This window comes from Bos indicus, chromosome 13 (genome assembly GCF_029378745.1).
Source record: "Bos indicus isolate NIAB-ARS_2022 breed Sahiwal x Tharparkar chromosome 13, NIAB-ARS_B.indTharparkar_mat_pri_1.0, whole genome shotgun sequence".
NCBI classification, from domain to species: domain Eukaryota; kingdom Metazoa; phylum Chordata; class Mammalia; order Artiodactyla; family Bovidae; genus Bos; species Bos indicus.
In genome coordinates, this window is record NC_091772.1 from 20,139,247 (window position 1) to 20,161,870 (window position 22,624).

General features: G+C 34.9%; 1 protein-coding gene across 15 annotated transcripts in view; it reads right to left on the reverse strand.

Moving 5' to 3' along the window:
- CCDC7 (coiled-coil domain containing 7) overlaps positions 1–22,624 on the reverse strand; it is a 275,288-nt gene that overhangs the window by 50,838 nt on the left and 201,826 nt on the right. For 14 of the 15 annotated variants that reach the window (XM_070800783.1, XM_070800790.1, XM_070800784.1 and 11 more), the window contains 3 exons: positions 12,176–12,292; positions 9,005–9,112; positions 2,551–2,634 (listed from right to left, as the gene is read on the reverse strand). In XM_070800783.1, the coding sequence (XP_070656884.1) occupies positions 2,551–2,634; positions 9,005–9,112; positions 12,176–12,292 (309 nt within the window). The remainder of the gene's footprint in view (positions 1–2,550; positions 2,635–9,004; positions 9,113–12,175; positions 12,293–22,624) is intronic. The other variant, XM_070800786.1, reaches the window with a different exon arrangement.

The window sequence follows — 22,624 nt, forward strand, 5'->3', positions numbered from 1 at the left end:
GGTGGGCAAAATTTGATTCTAATATAGCATGGAAGTGAAGCTTGAACTTGTTACATCCAGAACTTATACATTATAAGTCTTGCTTTGGAGAACTGGCTGAGCCCATGAATATTTAAAGTGTGCACTATCACTGAGGCAGCACAAATTTATCACCACTGCAATCTAAACAGAGGTGAAGACCATGGGACATCATTACTAAAACTGAAGACATGCTGGATTGGGCAGAATAAATTTTAGTAATTAAGTTACAGCATTTGTGAAAGTAATGTGTACTATAGCAACATAGAACTGGAGAACATTAGCAGACATACTTTAGCTCTCTTCTCTGGTCTTTCTCCAAAGATAAAATTAGAAGAACTGATTCACTTGATTTGAGAAAGCAAAGGATTCTTAGGTAAGCAGGGAGGCAATAAATGATATAGAGTAGAGAAACCTAATCTATTAAGAGCCACAATTTTCTTCCTTCACAATATTCTCCCACTGCTTTTAAGTTTTGTTTTTTTTTTTTTTAAATCCTACTCTGCTTGGAGTTTGTTGAACTATTTTTTTTTAATGTAACATGATCCATTTTAAATGTTAATTCTATGCTTATTCGTATATTCATAGAGCTGTGTAACAATCACAGTCAATTTTATAGTCTACTTTAGATTTATACTAAACAGATGAAATTCCAGGAAGATTTAGAAATTTTTTTCATATTCTACATATATAGTTCTCTTTATAACGTAATTCTTACTATCTTTTCCCAATTTTATATATGAAGCATGTAAAAATAAATTCATTTATTTAAAATTGCTTTTATTTACATAATTGTGTGCTCTACCAAGAGAAGACAAAGCATGTATGTATAGCGCTTATTATTTTAACTATAATATTTTTTTGGTGATTATTTAAAATGCCATTTTCTGCTCTTTAATCCCTCTGCTGTCCATGCTGTATTTCCATACTTGAAATTTTCTCATTCTTTCTTCTGATAGTGTAAAAATACTGAACATCTCTACTGATTTTTTAAAATTTCAGTTATACTTTCAACTCTGATTTTTATGTGTTCCTTTTCAAAATGATATATTTCTCTTTGTATATATTCCTTATTTGATAAAGAACTGTCATGAGATCTTCCTTCTCTTCTTAATAATGTTTACATTTAGTTCTTTGAAAATATATATATAATAACTTCTTTTTAGTTTTGTTCTTTAAGTGCAATCGCTTGGATCCTCACAAGCAGTTTTTATTGTATTCATTTTTCCTTGTTATATGTCACATTTTACTGTTTTTTTTTTTTTTTGCATGACCCATAATTTTATGCTGAAAACTGAGTATTTTGGATATGCAATATAGCATCTCTGAATACTGACTTCCTTTTTCAAGGCATGTTATTATTATTTTCTTGCTTATATTCTTAGCTATCTGGCTGAAACATTTTACTGAAGTATTCCTTTGCAGTTTGAAGGCACAACTACTGCTCCTCAAGGGAAAAATTCTTGGATACAGTGGTTTTAGCAATGGTGTCTTTTTTACATCTCTGTTATATGGTCTATCTCTTTTGACGTTATCAGTCAGTTCATTCAGCCACTCAGTTGTGTCCAACTATTTGTGATCCCATGGACTGTAGCACGCTAGGTCTCCTTGTCCATCACCAACTACTGGAGCTTGCTCAAACTCATGTCCATTGAGTCGGTGATGCCATCCAACCATCTCATTCTCTGTCGTCCCCTTCTCCTTCTGCCTTCAATCTTTCCCAGCATCAGGGTCTTTTCCAATGAGTCAGTTCTTCGCATCAGGTGGCCAAAGTATTGGAGTTTCAGCTTCAATATCAGTTCTTCCCCCAAAATTAAAGGGCAGTGTGTCTATCACTTTTACAAGAGTAAAGGCTGTAGCATAATCTCTGAACCACATAACACAACTGATGACTCTATCACAGATGAGAAGGCTAATATGCCTGATAGTTCCATCAAATAGAGAGAAATGGTAACCAATGAATTAACTCTGTGTTAAATTTACCTTGTTATTATCACATTCATCAGGAAGACTTTCTCCTTTTCTAAACTAGAAAGAGAGATTAGAATAGAATTAAATACACGTGAAGTGAAGTGGCTCAGTTGTGTCTGAGTCTTTGCAATCCCATCGACTGTAGCCTACCAGGCTCCACCATCCATGGAATCTTCCGGGCAGGAATACTGGAGTGTGTTGCCATTTTCTTCTCCAGGGGATCTTCCCAACCCAGGGATTGAACCCAGGTCTCCTGCCTTGCAGGCAGATGCTTTACTGTTTGAGCTACCAGGGAAGCCAGGATGTATCAAGTATATTCCAAGTTCATTATAGCATTTCAGTTTATGGTTTAATTTTTAAATGGATCCTTTCTAAAAATCATATCTAGCTAACTTTTAGATTTCTAGTAAATACCATAGTACAACTAATTATGAGGATATTCATGAAGATTTTACCTATATAATAACAATATGCAAGTACTCTTATCATTAAAAATTCATACTCAAACTCCAAAAAAGGTAAAGAAACCATATAGATCAGACTTGGAAAGATTAGACTTACCAAGGGGAGCCTTTGCTAGGGTCTTATTTTCCACTATCCGTATATGTCTTCCAAGAGTATCTTTCAAGTGTTCTAGATCAATTTCTATAGAAATAAACATAACAAAACACTTTGTAAAGTAACCCTAACATATAAGTGTTTATCTGTCTGTATGTGTGTTCATGTGTGGTACTATCTTAATTAGCCTAGTTATTAGTAAATATGCATTATAATGGAATATCTTGGTTGCAGAATCATTAAACCTTAGAATTAGAATGGCTGTTAGCAATCATTAAGTCTCCATATATTGAGACTTAGAGACATTAACAATTTGACCAAGACTGTGTATCCAGATAATGAAAAACCTGATGCACAACCTTATGCCTTTAACCAGTGCTTTTTCCATACAGTGCTATCTCTTAAACTAAATTAAAATATCCTGGAGAGGTTATGATAATAATCAACTGTTAAGTTTAAATTAAAATCAAAATCATACTATAGGGATATTTACCAGTGATGTGGAACACAACATTTTTTTCCTCAGGCTATGTTGCAAACTAGGGTCTCCATGGAAATTTACCATGGGGCAGAAATTCTTGGACTTTCCAGGAATATTTTAATGCCCCTTTTATGTTACTTAAGTGTAAACAAAGTAGGCATCAGTGATGTAAAAGAATATCAGAATATGTTGTAGACTGAAAAAACGTGCTCTCCTAGGTCCCTTTAGCATGTAGACCTGGTAGTCTGGAGGAAGAAATGGTTAAACTTGTAGAAGTACCTGGATTGAGACTGGGTCTCTTTTCATTTGAGTTTTATGCCATTTGAAATTTTTGCTTGATTTAAACTGCTGCTGCTGCTAAGTCGCTTCAGTTGTGTCCGACTCTGTGCGACCCCATAGACAGCAGCCCACCAGGCTCCCCCGTCCCTGGGATTCTCCAGGCAAGAACACTGGAGTGGGTTGCCATTTCCTTCTCCAATGCATGAAAGTGAAAAGTGAAAGTGAAGTCACTCAGTCATGTCCGATTTAAACTGCAATTAGGTCCAATTATGAGAAAAATATGTTAACATTATTAAAGGAGAGTTTATATTGAAAGGAATAATTAGGAATGATCAACTACTGGATTTAAAATACTGTAACTAATTAGTTTCTAGCAGAGTGTGTACCTGAAGTTAGAAACCTGTTATAACTAAGATGCCCAGATGGAAGTCTCTCTTTGGAGAAATGTATGAGCCAGTAAGTATTAAAAAGGTTGTGCTATTTGTGTAGAGGTGGTTACCTGCTGCAGCACCATTGCCAAAATGACAAAACAGTGTGTCTGGTTAGGCAGAACAATTAACATTTTGTGAAAGTAATAAGATGTATAGCAAAATGAAACTGGGTAGTATTAGCAGATACATTTTAGTTTCTCTGGTTCTCTCTCCAAATGGTATACGTAATAAGGACTTGCTCATTTGCATTAAGGAAGCAAAGATTCCTTAGATAAGTAAGAGGCAATGAGGATAGCATTAGAGGGAAGGTTAGGTTAAGTACTATCAATTAAAAGACATATGCTAGAGAAATGTGTAACCTAGAAAAGTCAGAGTTTTCTTTTATCATATCCTCCCACTTTTCAAATCCTTTTTTAATTCTATTCTTTTTGACATTCATTGAATTAGTTTTAAAAAATATATAACATATTATACAATTTGCCTGTTTAAAGTGTTCATTTCAATGTTTTAAAAAATATATTCAGAGTTATATGACCACCACCACAATTAATTTTAGAAGAGACTAGACAGTGTTCTTACCAAAAAATGGTAATTATATGACATGATGGAAGTGTTAGCTAACACTGGGGTGGTCATCATATTGCAATGTACAAATGTATCAACATACCATAAATGTTAAACACACAATGTTATAGATCAATTTTTTCACAATAAAAAAAGAATCTACCTCAGAATTATGCTAAGTAAATTCTAGTAATTACAGTGAGATATAGAAATGCTACCCTTATATAGCATTATTCCCTCCACTATATTTTTGCACCATTGTTATATATAAATATAATAACCTATAACCTATATAGTCATTGCTTTGTTAAAATTATGATTATTATTTGTGTATAGGTTTTAATACTATCTTTTATAATTACAGAATTACTTTAACCCAATCTCTTTTTTATGGGGTTCAGATTACTGTCTGAGATCACTTGCTTTCAGCCTGAAGAACTTTCTTTTGTACTTTTGATAAAGTGAATCTGCTAGCAATGAATTTTCACAGTTTTTTATGTTTTAAAATCTCTTTACTTCACTTTTATTTTTTGAGAGGTAATTTGGCTGGATATAAAATTTGGGGTTGATCATATTTTTTTTTTTTTTTTTTTTTGCATTTTGGTCATCCTATTGCATTTTGTTCTCCATAGTTTCTGGTGAAAAGTCAGCCATAAATCTTATTGGAGTTCCCAATAGAGTAGAAATGCCAGTTTTCCAGAGTGTGTATACTAATTTATACTGCTACCAGCAGTTTCTGAAAGTTCTACAATATTATCATGTTGTAGAACAGGTTGCTCTACAATATTATCATGATTTGATTCTGTCATTCTTTGACTTAAACTCAATGATCTATGTCATAAAATCCTCATGAGTTTAACTCCAATTTTCTAGATAACTAATAAGACTGAATCATTTTCAAATGTTTATTAGTCATTTAGATACATTCTTAATTTCTGTTACAGTGCTTTTGATTTCTAGAATTTATTTTGATTATTTCTTAGAGATTTACTCTATGCATAATTACCTATATATTCTTTCATATAGTCTACATTTCTGCAAAGGCCTTTATTATATTAGTTGTAGTTAATTTAAATTCCCAGTTTGATAATTCCAAAATTTATGCTATATCTGCATCTGGTCTTGATGATTGCTTTGTGTCCAGCTTGCATGTTTTGCTCTTTTAGCATGCCATATACTATTTTAAAGCTAGACATGATGTATCAGGTAAAATAACTGAAGTATTTAGGTTTTTATTATGATGTTTTATGTTCATCTGGAGAGGAGATCAGCAGGTGTCACAGGCTAAAATTTCTTTTATTTTCCTTTTCTGGTCTCCTCTGTGGTTTTTGGTTTTCCCTAAGGAGTACTTCTTTAATGGGCCCTGAGCACTGCAGTTTTTCCATTGGTAACCCTCTGTTATTATCCAGGGGCCTTAGTGAAGTAGTTGTAAGGTATGAGAGAGAGGGAAAGCATTCTATAAACCTATGATTAGTTCTCAGTCTTTTATTTACACTTTCCTCTGGGCTATGACTTTCAAAATTGCTTTTCAGCATGTTTACTGAATTAGATAAAACAGAAAGGCTAAAGAGGACTGGACTTGAATATCTGCCTTCCTTGATGCTGAAAGTTCAAGAGGTTAGATTCTGGCATTTCTTTTTCTGGACATCTGTCAGGTTCCAGTAAAGTAGTTTTTCTAAAGTTAGGGCTGTGTTAAGAAGAACACAATTTTAGATGTTCACTTTTCTCCCCTTTGCTGAATGCATGAGTAGATTTTATTTCTGATATTTACCCAAGGTACCTGAAAGTGTATGGTATATCCACGGTTGTGTTGAGAACTTTTTTATTGCTCAACCTAGTTCATGTCCAGTTTCCAACAATTACTAAATTACTCTTTAAGTTTTCCTACTAGTTTCTGGCTCCAGTGTTAGTTTGTTTCTAAAAATATGTAATTTCCAGTATCCATGTATCTCCTCAGTTTGAGAGGGGAAATTTGCTCTCTAACCTCAATTCTTTGATGGAACTGAGAAGGGTTGTTGACTTTAAGATTCTTTAGCTGTTTTTGGTTTGGGAATGAGGACTTCCAAGTTTTTCACATGTTCAACTGGTAAGAAGCTTTGCAAATCTTTAAAAAATAATTATTCCTAGATATTTTATTTGTTTTAGTACTAAAACAAATTTCATCATCCCTAAAAAATGTTCATTTTCAATTTTTTGTTCTTGGTATATAGAAACAGAATTGAGTTTTCTACAGTTTTACTCTATATTCAGTAATTTAAATAAATACAGCTGATATAAGAGTTTATCTATAAACTACAGATTCTTTTAGATTACATACCTCCACAGTTACATTGTCTGAAATTTATGACATTTCTTTAAATCCTTACAACTTGCATTATTAATTTTTTGTAATATCTATGGTTGCCAGTACAAAAATGAGTAGAAATAGTGATAACAAACATACATGTCTCATTCCTAATATTGAAGGAAATATTTTACTATTAAATTGCTGAAATTTATTTGTACTTTTTAAAAGATAAGTGTCAAAGATATATTATGAGCAAAGTTTTATTGAAGTTTAATGACTTTCTTTATTCAATAATGTGGCAATGTTTTCCTATAATGTTTTTTATTCCTGTAAAGTTGGTAGTACTGTTCCCAGTTTCTAGTCTGATTTAATAGCTTGAGTCTTCTCTCTTTATTCTTCATCAGTCTAGTTAAAGTTTTGTTAATTTTGTTGATATAATGTGAGTCTCTTATGGGCAGCATATAGTTGGATAATTCTTTTTCCATTTTTTCAATCTCTGTCTTTTGTTTAGAAAGCTTAATCATTTACATTTATGGTAATTAATGAAAAGGAAAGAACTTACTTCTGCCATATTTATATTTGTTCTACTGTATTTCTTACATTTTTTTGTTCCTCATTTCCTCTAATACTGCCTTCTTTCGTGTTCAACTGATAGTTTAAGGGACTAGTTTTGTTTCCTTTCTCATTTCCTTTGTGCATATTCTATACATATTTTCCTTTTTGTTACCAAGGGAATTATGCATAACATCTTAAAGTTATAAAAATCTAATTTAAATTGATGCCAACTTAACTTCAATAACATCCAAAAGCTGTACTCCTATATGGCTCAATCCTTTTCGATACTGATGTTATGAAGCATATCTTTATACACTGTGTGCCCAATAATACAGATTTATCATTACTTTTATATATTTTTCCTAAAACTATTATATGAAATTAAAAGTAGAGCTACAAACTAAAACTACAATAATACTGGCTTTTATATTTGAGACATATTTATCTACACTAGAGATCTTCATTTCTTCATATAGCTTCAAGTTACTGTATAACATTGTTTCACATCAACCTCAAGGATTCCCCTTAGCATTTTCTATAGAGCAGGTCTAATGGTAATCTTGTTAACCCTAGAAGCTCTCCTATTCTTTGGGGTTGGTTTTGTGCTGGGCACTCCTTCATATTTCTACAAAATTTTCTGACCATTTTGAAGACAACTTTTTCTTAACTGGGGAATCCTCTTGTTACTGTAAATATTTTATTGTTTCCCAAAGTTCTGACAAAGTTAGTTCTAATGGTTTTCTGCCTTTCCCCTTCCTCACCCTTTTTCATTGTTTCTGTCAGGGATTAAAAGCTTGGGGCCTCCTAGTCTGTCATTTTGCTGACATCTGCCTTAAAATGGTTGTTCAGAAGCTGCCAATGTTACACTTAAAATTATCTTATTGGAAATTAGTTAAGTACTTAGTCACTTGGCCACATGAGCTTTAGCATAGGTTTTGTTTTTGGCTGTGCCACACAACTTGTGGGATCTCAGTTCTCTGACCAGGGACTGAACCTGGCCTGTGACAGTTAAAGTCCAGAATCCTAACCACTAGGTAACCAGGGACTTTCCTAGCATAGGTTTTTTAACTATTAGACATTTGCCGACTTGGTGATACAAAGGTCACAAAGTAGACATATTGCCTATCTAGTGATAGTTCTATTTTTTTCATTGTCTTGTTATCACAACAGATGATATAAGCAACAAAAACTGTGTTTTCTAAAGAACTGATCATATAGCATCTAGTTTATATCATGAAAATTCACAATGTAGGGAAAAACCTTTTTTTTTTTTCATGAGCAGGTAAACTCTTAAGCATTACTTAATTAATGTTTGGTGAAGTAATAAGCAGATGACAAATTCTTTTAAAGATACATATTAATTGCTATATAGACTGTTTAATAAAAGAATAAAATTATTACAGCTTTCCCTTGGTATCCACAGGGGAGGGTTCTCAGAATCCCCTGTGGATACCAAATCCTGAAGATGCTCAAGTCTCTTGAATAAAATGGTGCAATATTTTCCTGTAACCTATGAACACTCTCCTATATATTTTAAATCATCTCTAGATTACTTATAATACCTAATACAATGAAAATGCTATATAAATAGTTGTAAATGCTATCTAAACCATTGCCAATGCATAAACCATTGTTTTTTGGAACTTTCTGAAAAATTTTCTTCTGAATATTTCTGATCTGTGGTCAGCTGAATCTGTAGATGTGAAACCCATGCATACAGAGGGCTGACTGTTTATTAAACTGAGAAAGGTTACCTTATGTTTGAATTTCTTATTTTAATAACTGTACAATACAGTGGAAATGCTTTAACTCTTAGAATGTGTTCTCTATTGCACATAAACATTATAAATCTCTACTTACCTATTACTTTGTTTAAATCTAATTGAAATATTAAGTCATCAATTGATGGATTCATTTCTGGAAGATTCTCTGCTATATCTGGATGTTCTGTGGTTGTTTCCCTTTTAACTGTAAGAATAATAGATTGCCAGATTAGTAGATACATAACTAATATTTTGTGAGGGTAAAATTATACTACATAAAGTTAATTAGAGAGATGTCACCTTACACTTCCTCTTCATGGCTCACACCCTTGTGGCAAAGAGGCTCACATAACTCAGTGAAGCTATGAGCTAGGCTATGCAGGGCTACTCAAGACGGACAGGTCACAGTGAAGAGTTCTGCTGACAAAATGTGTGGTCTACTGGAGGAGGGAATGGCAAACCACACTTGTATTCCTGCTGCAAGAAACCCATGAACAATATGAAAAGGCAAAAACATATGACACTAGAAGATGAGTCCCCCAGGTTGGAAGGTGTCCAATATGATACTAGGGAAGGACAGAAGGCAATTACTAATAGTTCCAGAAAGAATGAAGTGTCTGGGCCAAAGTGGAAATGATGCCCAGTTGTGGATATATTTGGTGGTAAAAGTAAAGTCCAGTGCTGTAAAGGGCAATAATGCATAGCAATCTGGAATGTTAGGCCTGTGAATCAAAGTAAATTGGACCTGATCAAGCTGGAGATGGCAGGAGTGAAGATCAACATCTTAGGAATCAAAGATGTTGTTTGATTTAGTGAGCTAAAATGGAAAGGAATGGGAGAATTTAACTCAGATGACCAATATATCTACTACTGTGGGCAAGAATCCCTTAGAAGAAAAAGAGTAGTTAGTCCTCATCGTTAACAAGAAAATCTTAAATGCAGTACTTGGGTGCAAAGTCAAAAATGACAGAATGATCTCAGTTCATTTCCAAAGGAAGATATTCAACATCACAGTAATCCAAGATTATGTCCCAACCACCAATGCTGAAGAAGCTGAAGTTGACTGGTTCAAGACCTACAAGACCTTCTACAGCTAATACCAAAACAAGACGTCCTTTTCATCAGAGGGGATTGAAAAGCAAAAGAAGGAAGTCAAGAGATACCTGGAATAAAGGGCAAGTTTGGCCTTGGAGTACAAAATGAAGCAGGGCAAAGGCTAACAGAGTTTTGCCAAGAGAACACACTGATTATACCAAACATTCCTTTTCAACAACACAAGAGATGACTCTATATATGGACATCACTAAATGGTCAAAACCCAAATCAGATTGATTATATTCTTTGCAGCCAAATATGGAGAAGCTCTACACAGTCAGCAAAAACAAGACCAGGAGCTGACTAAGGCTCAGATTATCAGCTCATTGCAAAATTCAGGCTTAAATTGAAGAAAGTAGGGAAAACCACTAGGCTATTCGGGTATGACCTAAATCAAATCCCTTATGACTATACAGTGGAAGTGTCAAATAGATTCAAGGGATTAGATCTGATAGACAGAGAGACAGAACAACTATGGATGGAGAATTGTGACATGGTACAAGAAACAATCCTGTACAAATGACTAAAACCATCCCAAAGAAAAAGAAATGCAAGAAGGCAAAATGGTTGTCTTAAGAGGATATACAAATAGCTGAGGAAAGAAGAGAAGTGAAAGGCAAGGGAGAAAGGGAAAGATATATCCAACTGAATGAAGAATTACAGAGAATAGTAAGGAGGGATAAGAAGGTCTTTTTAACTGAACAATGCAGAGAAATAGAGGGAAAACAACAAAATGGGAAAGACCAGAGATCTCAAGAATGCTGAACATATAAAGGGAACATTTCATGCAAGGATGGAAATCACAAAGGACTGAAACAGTAAGGATCTAACAAAAGTAAATAAAAGTGAAACTGTGGAAAATTCTTAGAGATGAAATTGTTAGAAATTCTTCTAACAAAAGTAGAAGAGATTAAGAAGAGGTGGCAAGAATACACAGAAGAACTTTACAAAAAAGGTCTTAATGACCTTGATAACCATGAAGGTGTGGTTACTCAATTAGAGCCAGATATCTTGGAGTGTGAAGTGGGCCTTAGGAAGCATTATTATGAGGTAATAGTGCTGAGCTATTGAAAATCCTAAAAAATGATGCTGATAAAGTGTTGCACTCAGTATGCCAGGAACTTTTGGAAAACTCAGCAGTGGCCACAGGACTGGAAAAGGTCAGCTTTCATTCCAATCCCAAAGAAGGGCAATGCGAAGAAATGTTCAAACTACTGTACAATTGCCCTCATTTCAGATGGTAGTAAGGTTATACTCAAAATCCTTCAGGCTAGGCTTCAGGAATACATGAACCAACAACTTCCATCAAATAAATTGTGGACCTGGATTTTATTTGATTCTTAAGAAGCACAAATATAAATCAAATTTTCTGTTATACTAAGTCAAAAATCCAAATAAAAAATTTCCAGTCTTTCTAATGGACATGAGTTTGAACAAACTCAGGGAGATAGTGAAGGACAGAGAAGCCTGGTATGCTGCAGTTCATGGGGTCACATATAGTTGGACACAACTTGCTGACTGAACAACAATCTTTCTAATAATGTCCATTTTTCTAGAAATCCATTTTTGAAGCAAACATAAAAAATAGATAAATTTACTTAAAACATACACAAAAAATACACTACTAAAGAGCTGTAGTAGAAAATATAAAATATCAAGAGTAGTGTCCAATAGACAAAAAACAAACATTTCTTTTCCCTTCTTGAAACTATGTAACAATATTAAGAATAGCTCTACTGGATAACAACAAATATGTTTTAGCAGATGATGATACTTGATAAGAACTGAAATGTAAATGCTGGGTAAACGTCATGTTGTTAAAAATGAAATAACTGCAACAATTCCATAAGTTTCCTAGAAAAATGTCTCCTAAGCTTTTTCTCTATGAAACACTATTCCAAAGAAAGAGAAAGACAGTGTTTCTTGCTCAACAAATTTAAGAAATAAAGTATAATAATTAGAATATTAAAGACTCCAAGAAATGAGGGGTGCTAATAGCATTACAGCATTTACTAGTTCCGTAAAACTTCAATTTCTGGTAAATTATGTTTTAAAATATCCACTCTAAGGAAAAAGTTCAACTAACATAAAATTGGTGCACATTAAAATGTAATTTTAAACTGTCAAGTATTTTATGATGACTTTTAAATATGTATATGAATGTAATTCATACTTCTCAATATCTGAGGGCGGTAAACTCCACTTAGTTGAGTGTTATCCTTGTATCCTTTAGTTCTTACTAGATCATCAAGTGCAAATTTCTCATCTGAGAGTTCATCCAAATCTTGATCTACCAATATGAATAAAACTTTCAGTTAAATACAGAAACACTATTGAAACCTATACATTATGGCTTAATTCCAAGGAGATTATAATGTCTGGAGTTTAGGAAAATATTCTTATATCAATAAGAAGAGAAAAATGATTATTCAATAAATGTTAGAAGTTCATTTAATAGATTTCAATTTCTTTATTGTCTTAATATAGAATATATTTCTGTGTCAGTCCAACAGCTAATACCCTGATTTATGTTGAAGCACCAAAAGATATCCCCATTAAAATTATAAACAAAATCAGAATGTGAATCATTATCATTTTAACAATTACCTAGTTCTGGTAAAGTTAGTATGATAAATATATGGATCAGCAATATTTCTTACATGATTAAACATACAGATTTGTCATAAAAGTTTTTATATGGCAAAAAATCAAAATTGTAATCTTAACCTCAGTGAGCTACAAGAGAACACAAATAGACAACTAAATAAAATCAGGAAAACAATACATATACAAACGGAGAAGGTCAACAAGAGACAGAAAACATAAAAGAACCAAACAGAAATTTTGGAGCTGAAGAACACAATGACTGAAGAATTTAACAGAGAGCTTTTTAGTAGCACACATGATCAAGCAGAGGAAAAATAATCAGTGATCTCAAAGACGGATAATTTGAAATTACCAAGTAGAACAACAAAAAGAAAAGAAGAATGAAAAAAGTAAAAAAAAGTCTACGGAACATATGGGATGCCATCAAGCAAATATATGCCAGATAGTTATTCCAGAAGAAGAAGAGAATAAGAAAAGGACAGAAAGAAATAATGGCTGTAAAATTCCCAAAACTGAGGAAGGAAGTGGACATACAAACTTATGGATCCCAAAGAAGTCCAAATAGATTTAACTCAAAGAGATCTACACTGAGACATACACTTAAATTATCAAAGGTCAAAGACAAAGAAAGAATTTTAAAAGCAGCAAAAGTAACTTATTTCACACAAAAGAACTTCAGTAAGACTACAATGGATTTCTAAGCAGAAAACTTAGAACTACAAAAGCGACAAAAACAATAAAATGGCAATACAAAGTCATTAACAATCAAGAACTACTTTAAATATAAATAAATTACACTCAAAAAAGATTGGAGAATGAATGAAAAAATAAGATGTAATTACATGCTAACAATATGCAATTACATGCTATTAATAAAAGATCAACTTTAGATATAAGGACACACACAGGCTGAAAGTGAAAGGATAGAAAAAGATATTTCAAGAAAATGGTAATCAAAAGAGATCAGAGGTGGCTATATTAGACAAAAAAACTAATAGAAAGCTGCCCCAAGACACAAAGAAGGTCATTACAATGATGAAGGTCATTTCATCATTTTGATGAAAGAATCAATTCAACAGGATATAACACTTACAAATACATATATGCATCCAATAATGGCTCACTTGAATATATACACCAAACACTGACAGATCTGAAGGGAGAAATAGATGGCAAATCAAGAATAGAAGGAGATGTTAATATTCCATTTACAATAATGGATAGATCATTCAGACAAAAAATATGTAACGAAGACTCAGTAAAGATAATTGAAATTTAAAATCAGTAAAGAGAGGGCTTGAATTATTTGAGTTCAAATGGACTTGAGATATCTACAGAGCATTCCACTCAAGAGCAGTAAAATACACATTCTTCATAAGCATTCTTCTTCAGGACAGATCACATTCCAGGTCACAAAACAAATCTTAATGTGTTTAAAATTAAAATCATTTCAAGTATCTTTTCTAACCATAGTGGGAAAAAATATGAATAAATAATGGAAGAAAAATGAAAAATTCACAGACACATGGAAATGAAACAACACAATCTTGAACAACCACTGGATCAAAGAAGAAATCAAAAGGGAAATTAGAAAATATCTCCAGAGAACAAAAATGGAAACACAATATACATAAACATGTAGGATGTACAAAAACAGTATCCAAGAGGGTAGTTTATAGTAATACACATCTAGATTAAAAGAGAAGAAATATCTCAAAGACCATAAATTACACCCAAAGAAACTAAAAGAATAATAACAAATTAATATCAATGTTATCACAAGTAGGAAATAATAAAGATGAGAGCAGAAATAAATGAAATAGGGAACATAAAAACAGTAAGAAAAATATGATAAAACTAAGAGGTGATTTTTGAAAAGACACAAAGAAATTGACAAACTTTTAGCTAGACTGTCTAAGAAATAAAGACGCAAAGAAAATGAGAAGTGGAAGAGAAAACATTACAACTAACACCACAGAAATAAATATGCTATAAGGGACCATTATGAACAAGTATACACCAACATATTGAACAACTAGGAGCAAAGGAATAAATTCCTAGAAATACACAGCCTACCAATACTGAATCATGAGGAAACAGAAACACTGAACAGACCAGTAACAAAGGAGACTGGGCAGTAATCAAAAACCTACCAACAACAACAACAAAAGCCCAGGACCAGATGACTTCATTGATGAATTTTACCAAACATTTAAAGAAGAATTAAGAGGAACTATTCTTAAACTCTCCCCCAAAACACAAAATGAAACACTTCTTTTTAAAAAAAATATATATTTATTTATTTTAATTGGAGGCTAATTACTTTACAATATTGTAGTGGTTTTGCCATACATTGACATGAATCTGCCATGGGTGTACACATGTTCCCCATCCTGAACCCCCCCTCCCATCTCCCTCCCCATCCCATCCCTCTGGGTCATCCCGGTGCACCAGCCCCGAGCACCCTGTCTCATGCATCAAACCTGGACTGGCAATTCATTTCACATATGGTAATATATATGTTTCAATGCCATTCTCCCTAATCATCCCACCCTCGCCCTCTCCCACAGAGTCCAAAAGACTGTTCTATACATCTGTGTCTCTTTTGCTGTCTTGCATATAGGGTTATCATTACCATCTTTCTAAATTCTATATATATGCATTGGCAGAGGAACCAGAGATCAAATTGCCAACATCTGCTGGATCATGGAAAAGGCAAGAGAGTTCCAGAAAAAACATCTATTTCTGCTTTATTGACTATGCCAAGGCCTTTGATTGTGTGGATCACAATAAACTGGAGAAAATTCTGAAAGAGTTGGGAATACCAGACCACCTGATCTGCCTCTTGAGAAATTTGTATGCAGGTCAGGAAGCAACAGTTAGAACTGGACATGGAACAACAGACTGGTTCCAAATAGGAAAAGGAGTACGTCAAGGCTGTATATTGTCACCCTGCTTATTTAACTTATATGCAGAGTACATCATGAGAAACACTGGGCTGGAAGAAGCACAAGCTGGAATCAAGATTGCCGGGAGAAATATCAATAACCTCAGATATGCAGATGACACCACCCTTATGGCAGAAAGAGAAGAGGAACTAAAAAGCCTCTTGATGAAAGTGAAAGAGGAGAGTTAAAAACTTGGCTTAAAGCTCAACATTCAGAAAACTAAGATCATGGCATCTGGTTCCATCACTTCATGGGAAATAGATGGGGAAACAGTGGAAATAGTGTCAGACTTTATTTCTTTGGGCTCCAAAATCACTGCAGATGGTGATTGCAGCCATGAAATTAAAAGATGCTTACTCCTAGGAAGGAAAGTTATGACCAACCTAGATAGCATATTCAAAAGCAGAGACATTACTTTGCCAACAAAGGTCCGTCTAGTTAAGGCTATGGTTTTTCCTGTGGTCATGTATGGATGTGAGAGTTGGACTGTGAAGAAGGCTGAGTGCCAAAGAATTGATGCTTTTGAACTGTGGTATTGGAGAAAACTCTTGAGAGTCCCTTGGACTGCAAGGAAATCCAACCAGTCCATTCTGAAGGAGATCAGCCCTGGGATTTCTTTGGAAGGAATGATGCTAAAGCTGAAACTCCAGTACTTTGGCCACCTCATGCGAAGAGCTGACTCATTGGAAAAGACTCTGATGCTGGGAGGGATTGGGGGCAAGAGGAGAAGGGGACGACAGAGGATGAGATGGCTGGATGGCATCACTGACTCAATGGATGTGAGTCTGAGTGAACTCCACGAGTTGGTGATGGACAGGGAGGCCTGGTGTGCTGCGATTCATGGGGTCGCAAAGAGTTGGACATGGCTGAGTGACTGAACTGAACTGAACTGATACTGTATTGGTGTCTTTCTTTCTGGCTTACTTCACTCTGTATAATAGGCTCCAGTTTCATCCACCTCAGTAGAACTGATTCAAATGTATTCTTTTTAATGGCTGAGTAATATTCCATTGTGTATATGTACCATAGCTTTCTTATCCATTTGTCTGCTGATGGACGTCTAGGTTGCTTCCATGTCCTGGCTATTATAAACAGTACTGTTATTAACATTGGGGTACACATGTCTCTTTCAATTCTGGTTAAGGAAACACTTCTAAAATCTTCATGATGCCACCATCATCCTGATTCCAAACCGAGACAAAAAAGCTACAAGAAACAAAAACTAAAGATATTGACATTTCCTTAATGAAAAGATACAACAATCCTCAACAAAATATTAGCAAACCAAATTTTGCAGCACATTAAAAGCATCATATACCATGACCTAGTGGGATTTATACAAGAGATGCAAGGATGGTTTGGTTTAACATTTGCAAGTAAATCAATCTTTCACACCATACTGACAGAATGAGGGATAAAATTACATTATCATCTCAATAGATGCAGAAAAACATTTGACAAAATTCAACAAAATTCAATACTCTTTCACAATAAAAATCCTCAACAAACAGGCTTGGGAAGGAAGAAGAAAATTCTTGTGATTTGCAGATGATACCATTTTATATATAGAAAACCTCAAGGACTCAACCATGAAATTGTTGGAACTAATCAATGATTTCAGTAAAGTTGCAAGATACAAAATTAACATATGGTAATCTGTTGCATTTCTACATGTTAATGATAAAATATCTGAAAAAAACTAAAACTATACCATTCACAGTAGCATAAAAAACAATAAAATACTGGGAATAGCAACTGGCAGTCCAATGGTTAAGACTCCATGCTTCCATTGCAGGGGGTGCGGGTTCAAACACTGGTCAGGGAACTAAGATGCTGCATGCCACACAGTACAGCCAAAAATAAATTAAAAAAATAAAATTCTGGATATAAATTTAACCAAGGAGATGAAAGATCTGTACAATGAAAACTACAAGGCTCTATGGAAAGAAATGGAAGACATAAAGAAATGGGAAGATACCCCATGTATATGTACTAAAAGAAAAATCTTTTTGAAATGTTCATACTATCCAAAGTCATCTATGGATTCAACACAATCCTATAAACACATCAAATTCTCCACAGAATTAGAAAAAAAAAATCCTAAAATTCATATGGAATCACAAAAGAAATCAGAAAACGAAGGCAGTCCTGTAAAAGAACAAAGTGAGAGAGAACACATTTCTTGATTTCAAACTATACTCCAAAGCTATAACAATAAACATGTTATGGCACTGGCACAAAAACAGACACATAGACCAATGAAAGAAAGTAAAGATCCTCAAATTAAATGTCCAAGCAAATTAAATGCTTGGTCAATTACTATTGAACAAGAGTGCCAAGAACACCCAGTGGGAAAAGGATAGTCTCTTCAACAAATGATGTTGAAAAAACTGCATATACACATGCAAAGAAATGAAATTGGACTCCTAATTTATGCCACTCACAAAATTAACTTGAAATAGAGCAAAGACTTATGAACATAAGACTTGATTCTGCTAGAGGAAAATGTAGGGAAGAAACTCTTTGACAGTGGTGTTCGCAATGATTTTTTAAAATATATGAACACCAAAAGCACAAACAACAAAAGAAAAACTCAACAAATGGGTCTACTTCAAAGTTAACAGCTTCTGCACAGTAAAAGAAACAACACAATGAAAAGGCAATCAATGAAATGAGAAAATTTCAGAAACCATGTATCAGATAAAGGGTTAATATCTAAAACATATAGATTTCATACAGCCTAATAACAAAAAATTAAACAATCCAATTTTTAAAATGTACAGAAAAACTAAATACCTTTCTTAAAAAGGCATACAAATGGCCAACAAGTATGTGAAAATATGATCAACAACATTAGTCCTCAGAGAGATGCAAGTCAAAGGCACATTGAGATACCATCTCAAACAAGTTGGAATGGCTATCATCAAGAAGACAAGAGATACAAGTGCTGGCAAGAATACAATGACAAGGGAATCTTTGTATACTGCTAGAGGGAATGTAAACTGGTCCACCCACTTTGGAAATGGAGTTTCCTCAAAAAATTAAAAGTAGATTGAACTTCTGATCCCTCTATCCTACTTATAAGTACCTACTTGAAGGAAATAAATACAGGATTTTGAGGAGCTTTATGTACCTATATTTTTTCTCAGTATTATTCACAACAGGAAGATATGAACATATCCTAACAGTCCATCAATGGATGAATAGATAAAGAAGATGTGGTGTATGTATATGTGTATATATATATACACACATATGGAGTATTAATCAGCCATTTGAAAGAAGGACATCCTGCCATTTGAGACAACATGGGTAAGTCCTGAATATGTTTTTCTAAGAGAAATGAGTCATAAAGAGAAAGAAAAATATACTACGGTATGATGCTGTCAAACTGCTGCAGTCAATATGCCAGGAAATTTAGAAAATTCAGCAGTGGCCACAGGACTGGCAAAGGTCAGTTTTCATTTCAACCCTGAAGAAGAGCAATGCCAAAAAATGTTCAAACTATTACACAATTGCACTCATTTCACATGCTAGGAAGGTAATGCTTAAAGTTCTTCAAGCTAGGGTTCAACAATACATGAACTGAGAACTTCCAGATGTACAAGCTAGATTTAGAAAAGGCAGAGGAACCGAAGATCAACCTGCATTGGATCAAAGAAAAAGCAAGAGAATTCCAGAAAAATATCTACTTCTTCTTAATTGACTACACAAAAGCCTCTGACTGTGTGGACTACAAAAACCTGTGGAAAATTCTTAAAGAGATGGGAATACCAGACCACCTTACCTGCCTCTTGAGAAACCTGTATGCAGGTCAATAAGCAGCAGTTAGTACTGGACAAGGAACAGTGAACTGATTCAAAATTGGGACAGGAGTTCATCAAGGCTGTATATTGTTACCCTGTTTATTCAACATATATGCAGAGTATAGCATTCAAAATGCCGGGCTGGAAGAAGTACAAGCTGGAGAAATATCAACAACCTCAGATATGCAGATGACATAACTTTTATGGCAGAAAGCAAAGATGAACTAAAGAGTCTCTTGATGAAAGTGAAAGAGGAGAGTGAAAAGGCTGGCTTAAAACTCAACATTCAAAAAATGAAGATCATGGCATCTGGTCCCATTACTGCATGGCAGATAGATGGGAAAACAATGGAAACAGTGACAAACTTTATTTTCTTGGGCTCCCAAATCATTGTAGATTGTGACTGCAGCCATGAAATTAAAAGACGCTTGCTCCTTGGAAGAAAAGCTATGACAGACCTAGACAGCATATCAAAAAGCAGAGACATCACTTTGCCAATAAAGGTCCATCTAGTCAAAGCTATGGTTTTTCCAGTAGTCATGTATGGAGATGAAAGTTGGACCATAAAGAAGGCTGATCGTTGAAGAATTGATGCTTTTGAACTGTAGTGCTGGAGAAGACTCTTGAGAGTCCCTTGGATAGAAAGGAGAACAAACCAGTCAATCCTAAAGGAAATCAATATTGACTATTCATTGGAAGCACTGATGCTGAAGCTGAAACTCTGATACTTTGGTCACCTTATGCAGAGAGTTGACTGACTGGAAAAGACCATGATGCTGGGAAACTGACGGCAGGAGGAGAAGAGGAGACAGGATGAGATGGTTGGATGCATCACCAAATCCATGGACATGAATTTGAGCAAACTCTGGGAAATGTTAAAGGACAGGGAAGCTTGGCATGCAGTAGTTCATGGGGTTGTAAAGAGTTGGACATGACTGAGCAACAGAACAACAACAAATCATCTACCTGTGGAATCTAAAAAAGCAAAATTTTTAGTAAGAAATTGTGGTTAACCAGAGGATAAGGGGTGAGGTAATACAAAAGATGTTGTACAAACTTGAGTAGTAAATAGAGATCTGAAGCACAGCATAATGAATATAGATAATACTGCACTATAATCACCAAATGATAACAGACTAGAATTATTACAACCAATAAAATGAAAACATAATTATGTAATGTGATATAGGTGCTAATTACCACTACAATGGCAATCACATTACAATACATAAATGTATCAAATTAGTATGTTGTACACCTTAAATTTACAGGTTTTATGTCAAATGTACAATAAATCAGAAAAGAAAAAAATGTGGACATGAAAGGCTGCTAAATGATAAATAATAAGGATTAAATCATACAGGATGTTGAAATGCTAAAATAATAATAGTGAGAGGACTTCTGGGATTTCCAGGTGGCTCAGTGGTAAAGAATCTGCCTGCCAATGCAAAAGACACAGGAAATGCCGGTTCCATTCCTGGGCCAGGAAGGTCTCCTGGTGGAGGAAATGGCAACCCACTTCAGCATTCTTGCTGGGAAAATCCCATGGACAGAGGAGCCTAGCAGGCTACAGTCTGTGGGGTCACAAAGAGTTGGAAACAACTGGGCATATACACGTGAGAGGATGTCTACTTCTTGTTATACGTGTAAAGAGCTTGGGAGTCATTACTTCTATTCTTACAATAAGAAAAAATTTAGCAAACATTTTAAATTAAACATCTTATTTGGGCTTCCTTGATAGCTCAGTTGGTAAAGAATCTGCCTGCAATGCCAGAGACCCCAGTTCGATTCCTGGGTCAGGAAGACCTGCTGGAGAAGGGATAGGCTACCTACTCCAGTATTCTTGGGCTTCCCTTGTGGCTCAGCTGGTAAAGAATTCACCTGCAATGCAGGAGACCTGGGTTTGATCCTTGGGTTGGGAAAATTCCCTGGAGAAGGAAAAGGCTACCCACTCCAGTATTCTGGCCTGAAGAATACTACAGAGGGTACAGTCCTGGAGAATACATGGCTATAGTCCATGGGGTCGCAAAGGGTCGGAAACAACTGAGTGACTTTCACTTTTTCTTATTTAAATCAAGGCAAAATGCTGCCCCCCAAACTGGAGACAGAGGTGCATAAAAGCAGGTTATTGAAAAAAAAAAAAAAAGAAAAAAAAAAAAAAAGCAGGTTATTGGCAGCTGAAGAGCAGGAGTAGAAGCTCACTGTTGGAGTCAGTACTAGTGAGAATGAGAATGTCAGTTGCTCAGTCGTGTCTGACTCTTTGTGACCCCATGGACTGTAGCCTGCCAGGCTCTTCTCTCCCTGGGGTTTTCCAGGCAAGAATACTAGAGTGGGTTGCCATTCCCTTCTCCAGGGGATCTTCCCAATCCAGGGAAAAAACCTGGGTCTCCTGCATTGCATGCAGATTCTTTATACCATCTGAGCCAACAGGGAAACCTACAAATTGCTGAAAGTTCAGTGTAAACTAATTTGAATCTTACTGGTATTCCCACATTATTATAATTTTTATGTCTAGGAAACCCAAGCAAGTTCTCAAGATGAAGATCAGAGAAAAACCTTCATATGCTTCCAACAGGGGGAGGGGAAAGGAACTACTTTTCAAAATGCCATTCTCTTTAACAAAAGACTGCCTTCAAGGGAAACTACTTTACTAGAGCTTAACCAAAACAGAGTTTATGAGAACCAACAGACCTTAGGAAAATGGAGTATTCAACATAGGGGTGAGTAGATATATGATCTCAGCCCTTTCCAGCCTTCCTTGTCTTACCAAACACATAGGAGAAACATGAGAAACACTTTGAAGGTTGGAGCCCAGAGGCACAAGCTTATTCAGACACAGGCTGAAACCTAATCAGAGGATTACAGAAACTTTCCCCTTCCCTGACGTCTTACCACCATATTAATAGGGCTCCTATATAATAGCAAATTACAGCTAAAAGAACACCAAGTCACAGACCCTATTTAAGGAATCTAGAGGGAAACCCAAAGATACCAGGGGAGACAAAAAAGAGACAATATAGGAACTTTTAGCTTATGACACCTACAGCTAGAGTAAACAAAAAATACAGACCAATACCTAGCCAGAGAAACATGAAGCCTCACACTAAAGGTCTATATACTTCAGTTCCTTGTACCCAGTGTATCGTGTCTGGATTTGAACAGCAAAAAAATGTAAGACATGCTTAAAAATAAAAACCCAAACTGAAGAGTACGAGTACCAGACTCACACGACAGAAATTTGAGCATAATCATAGGAGTATC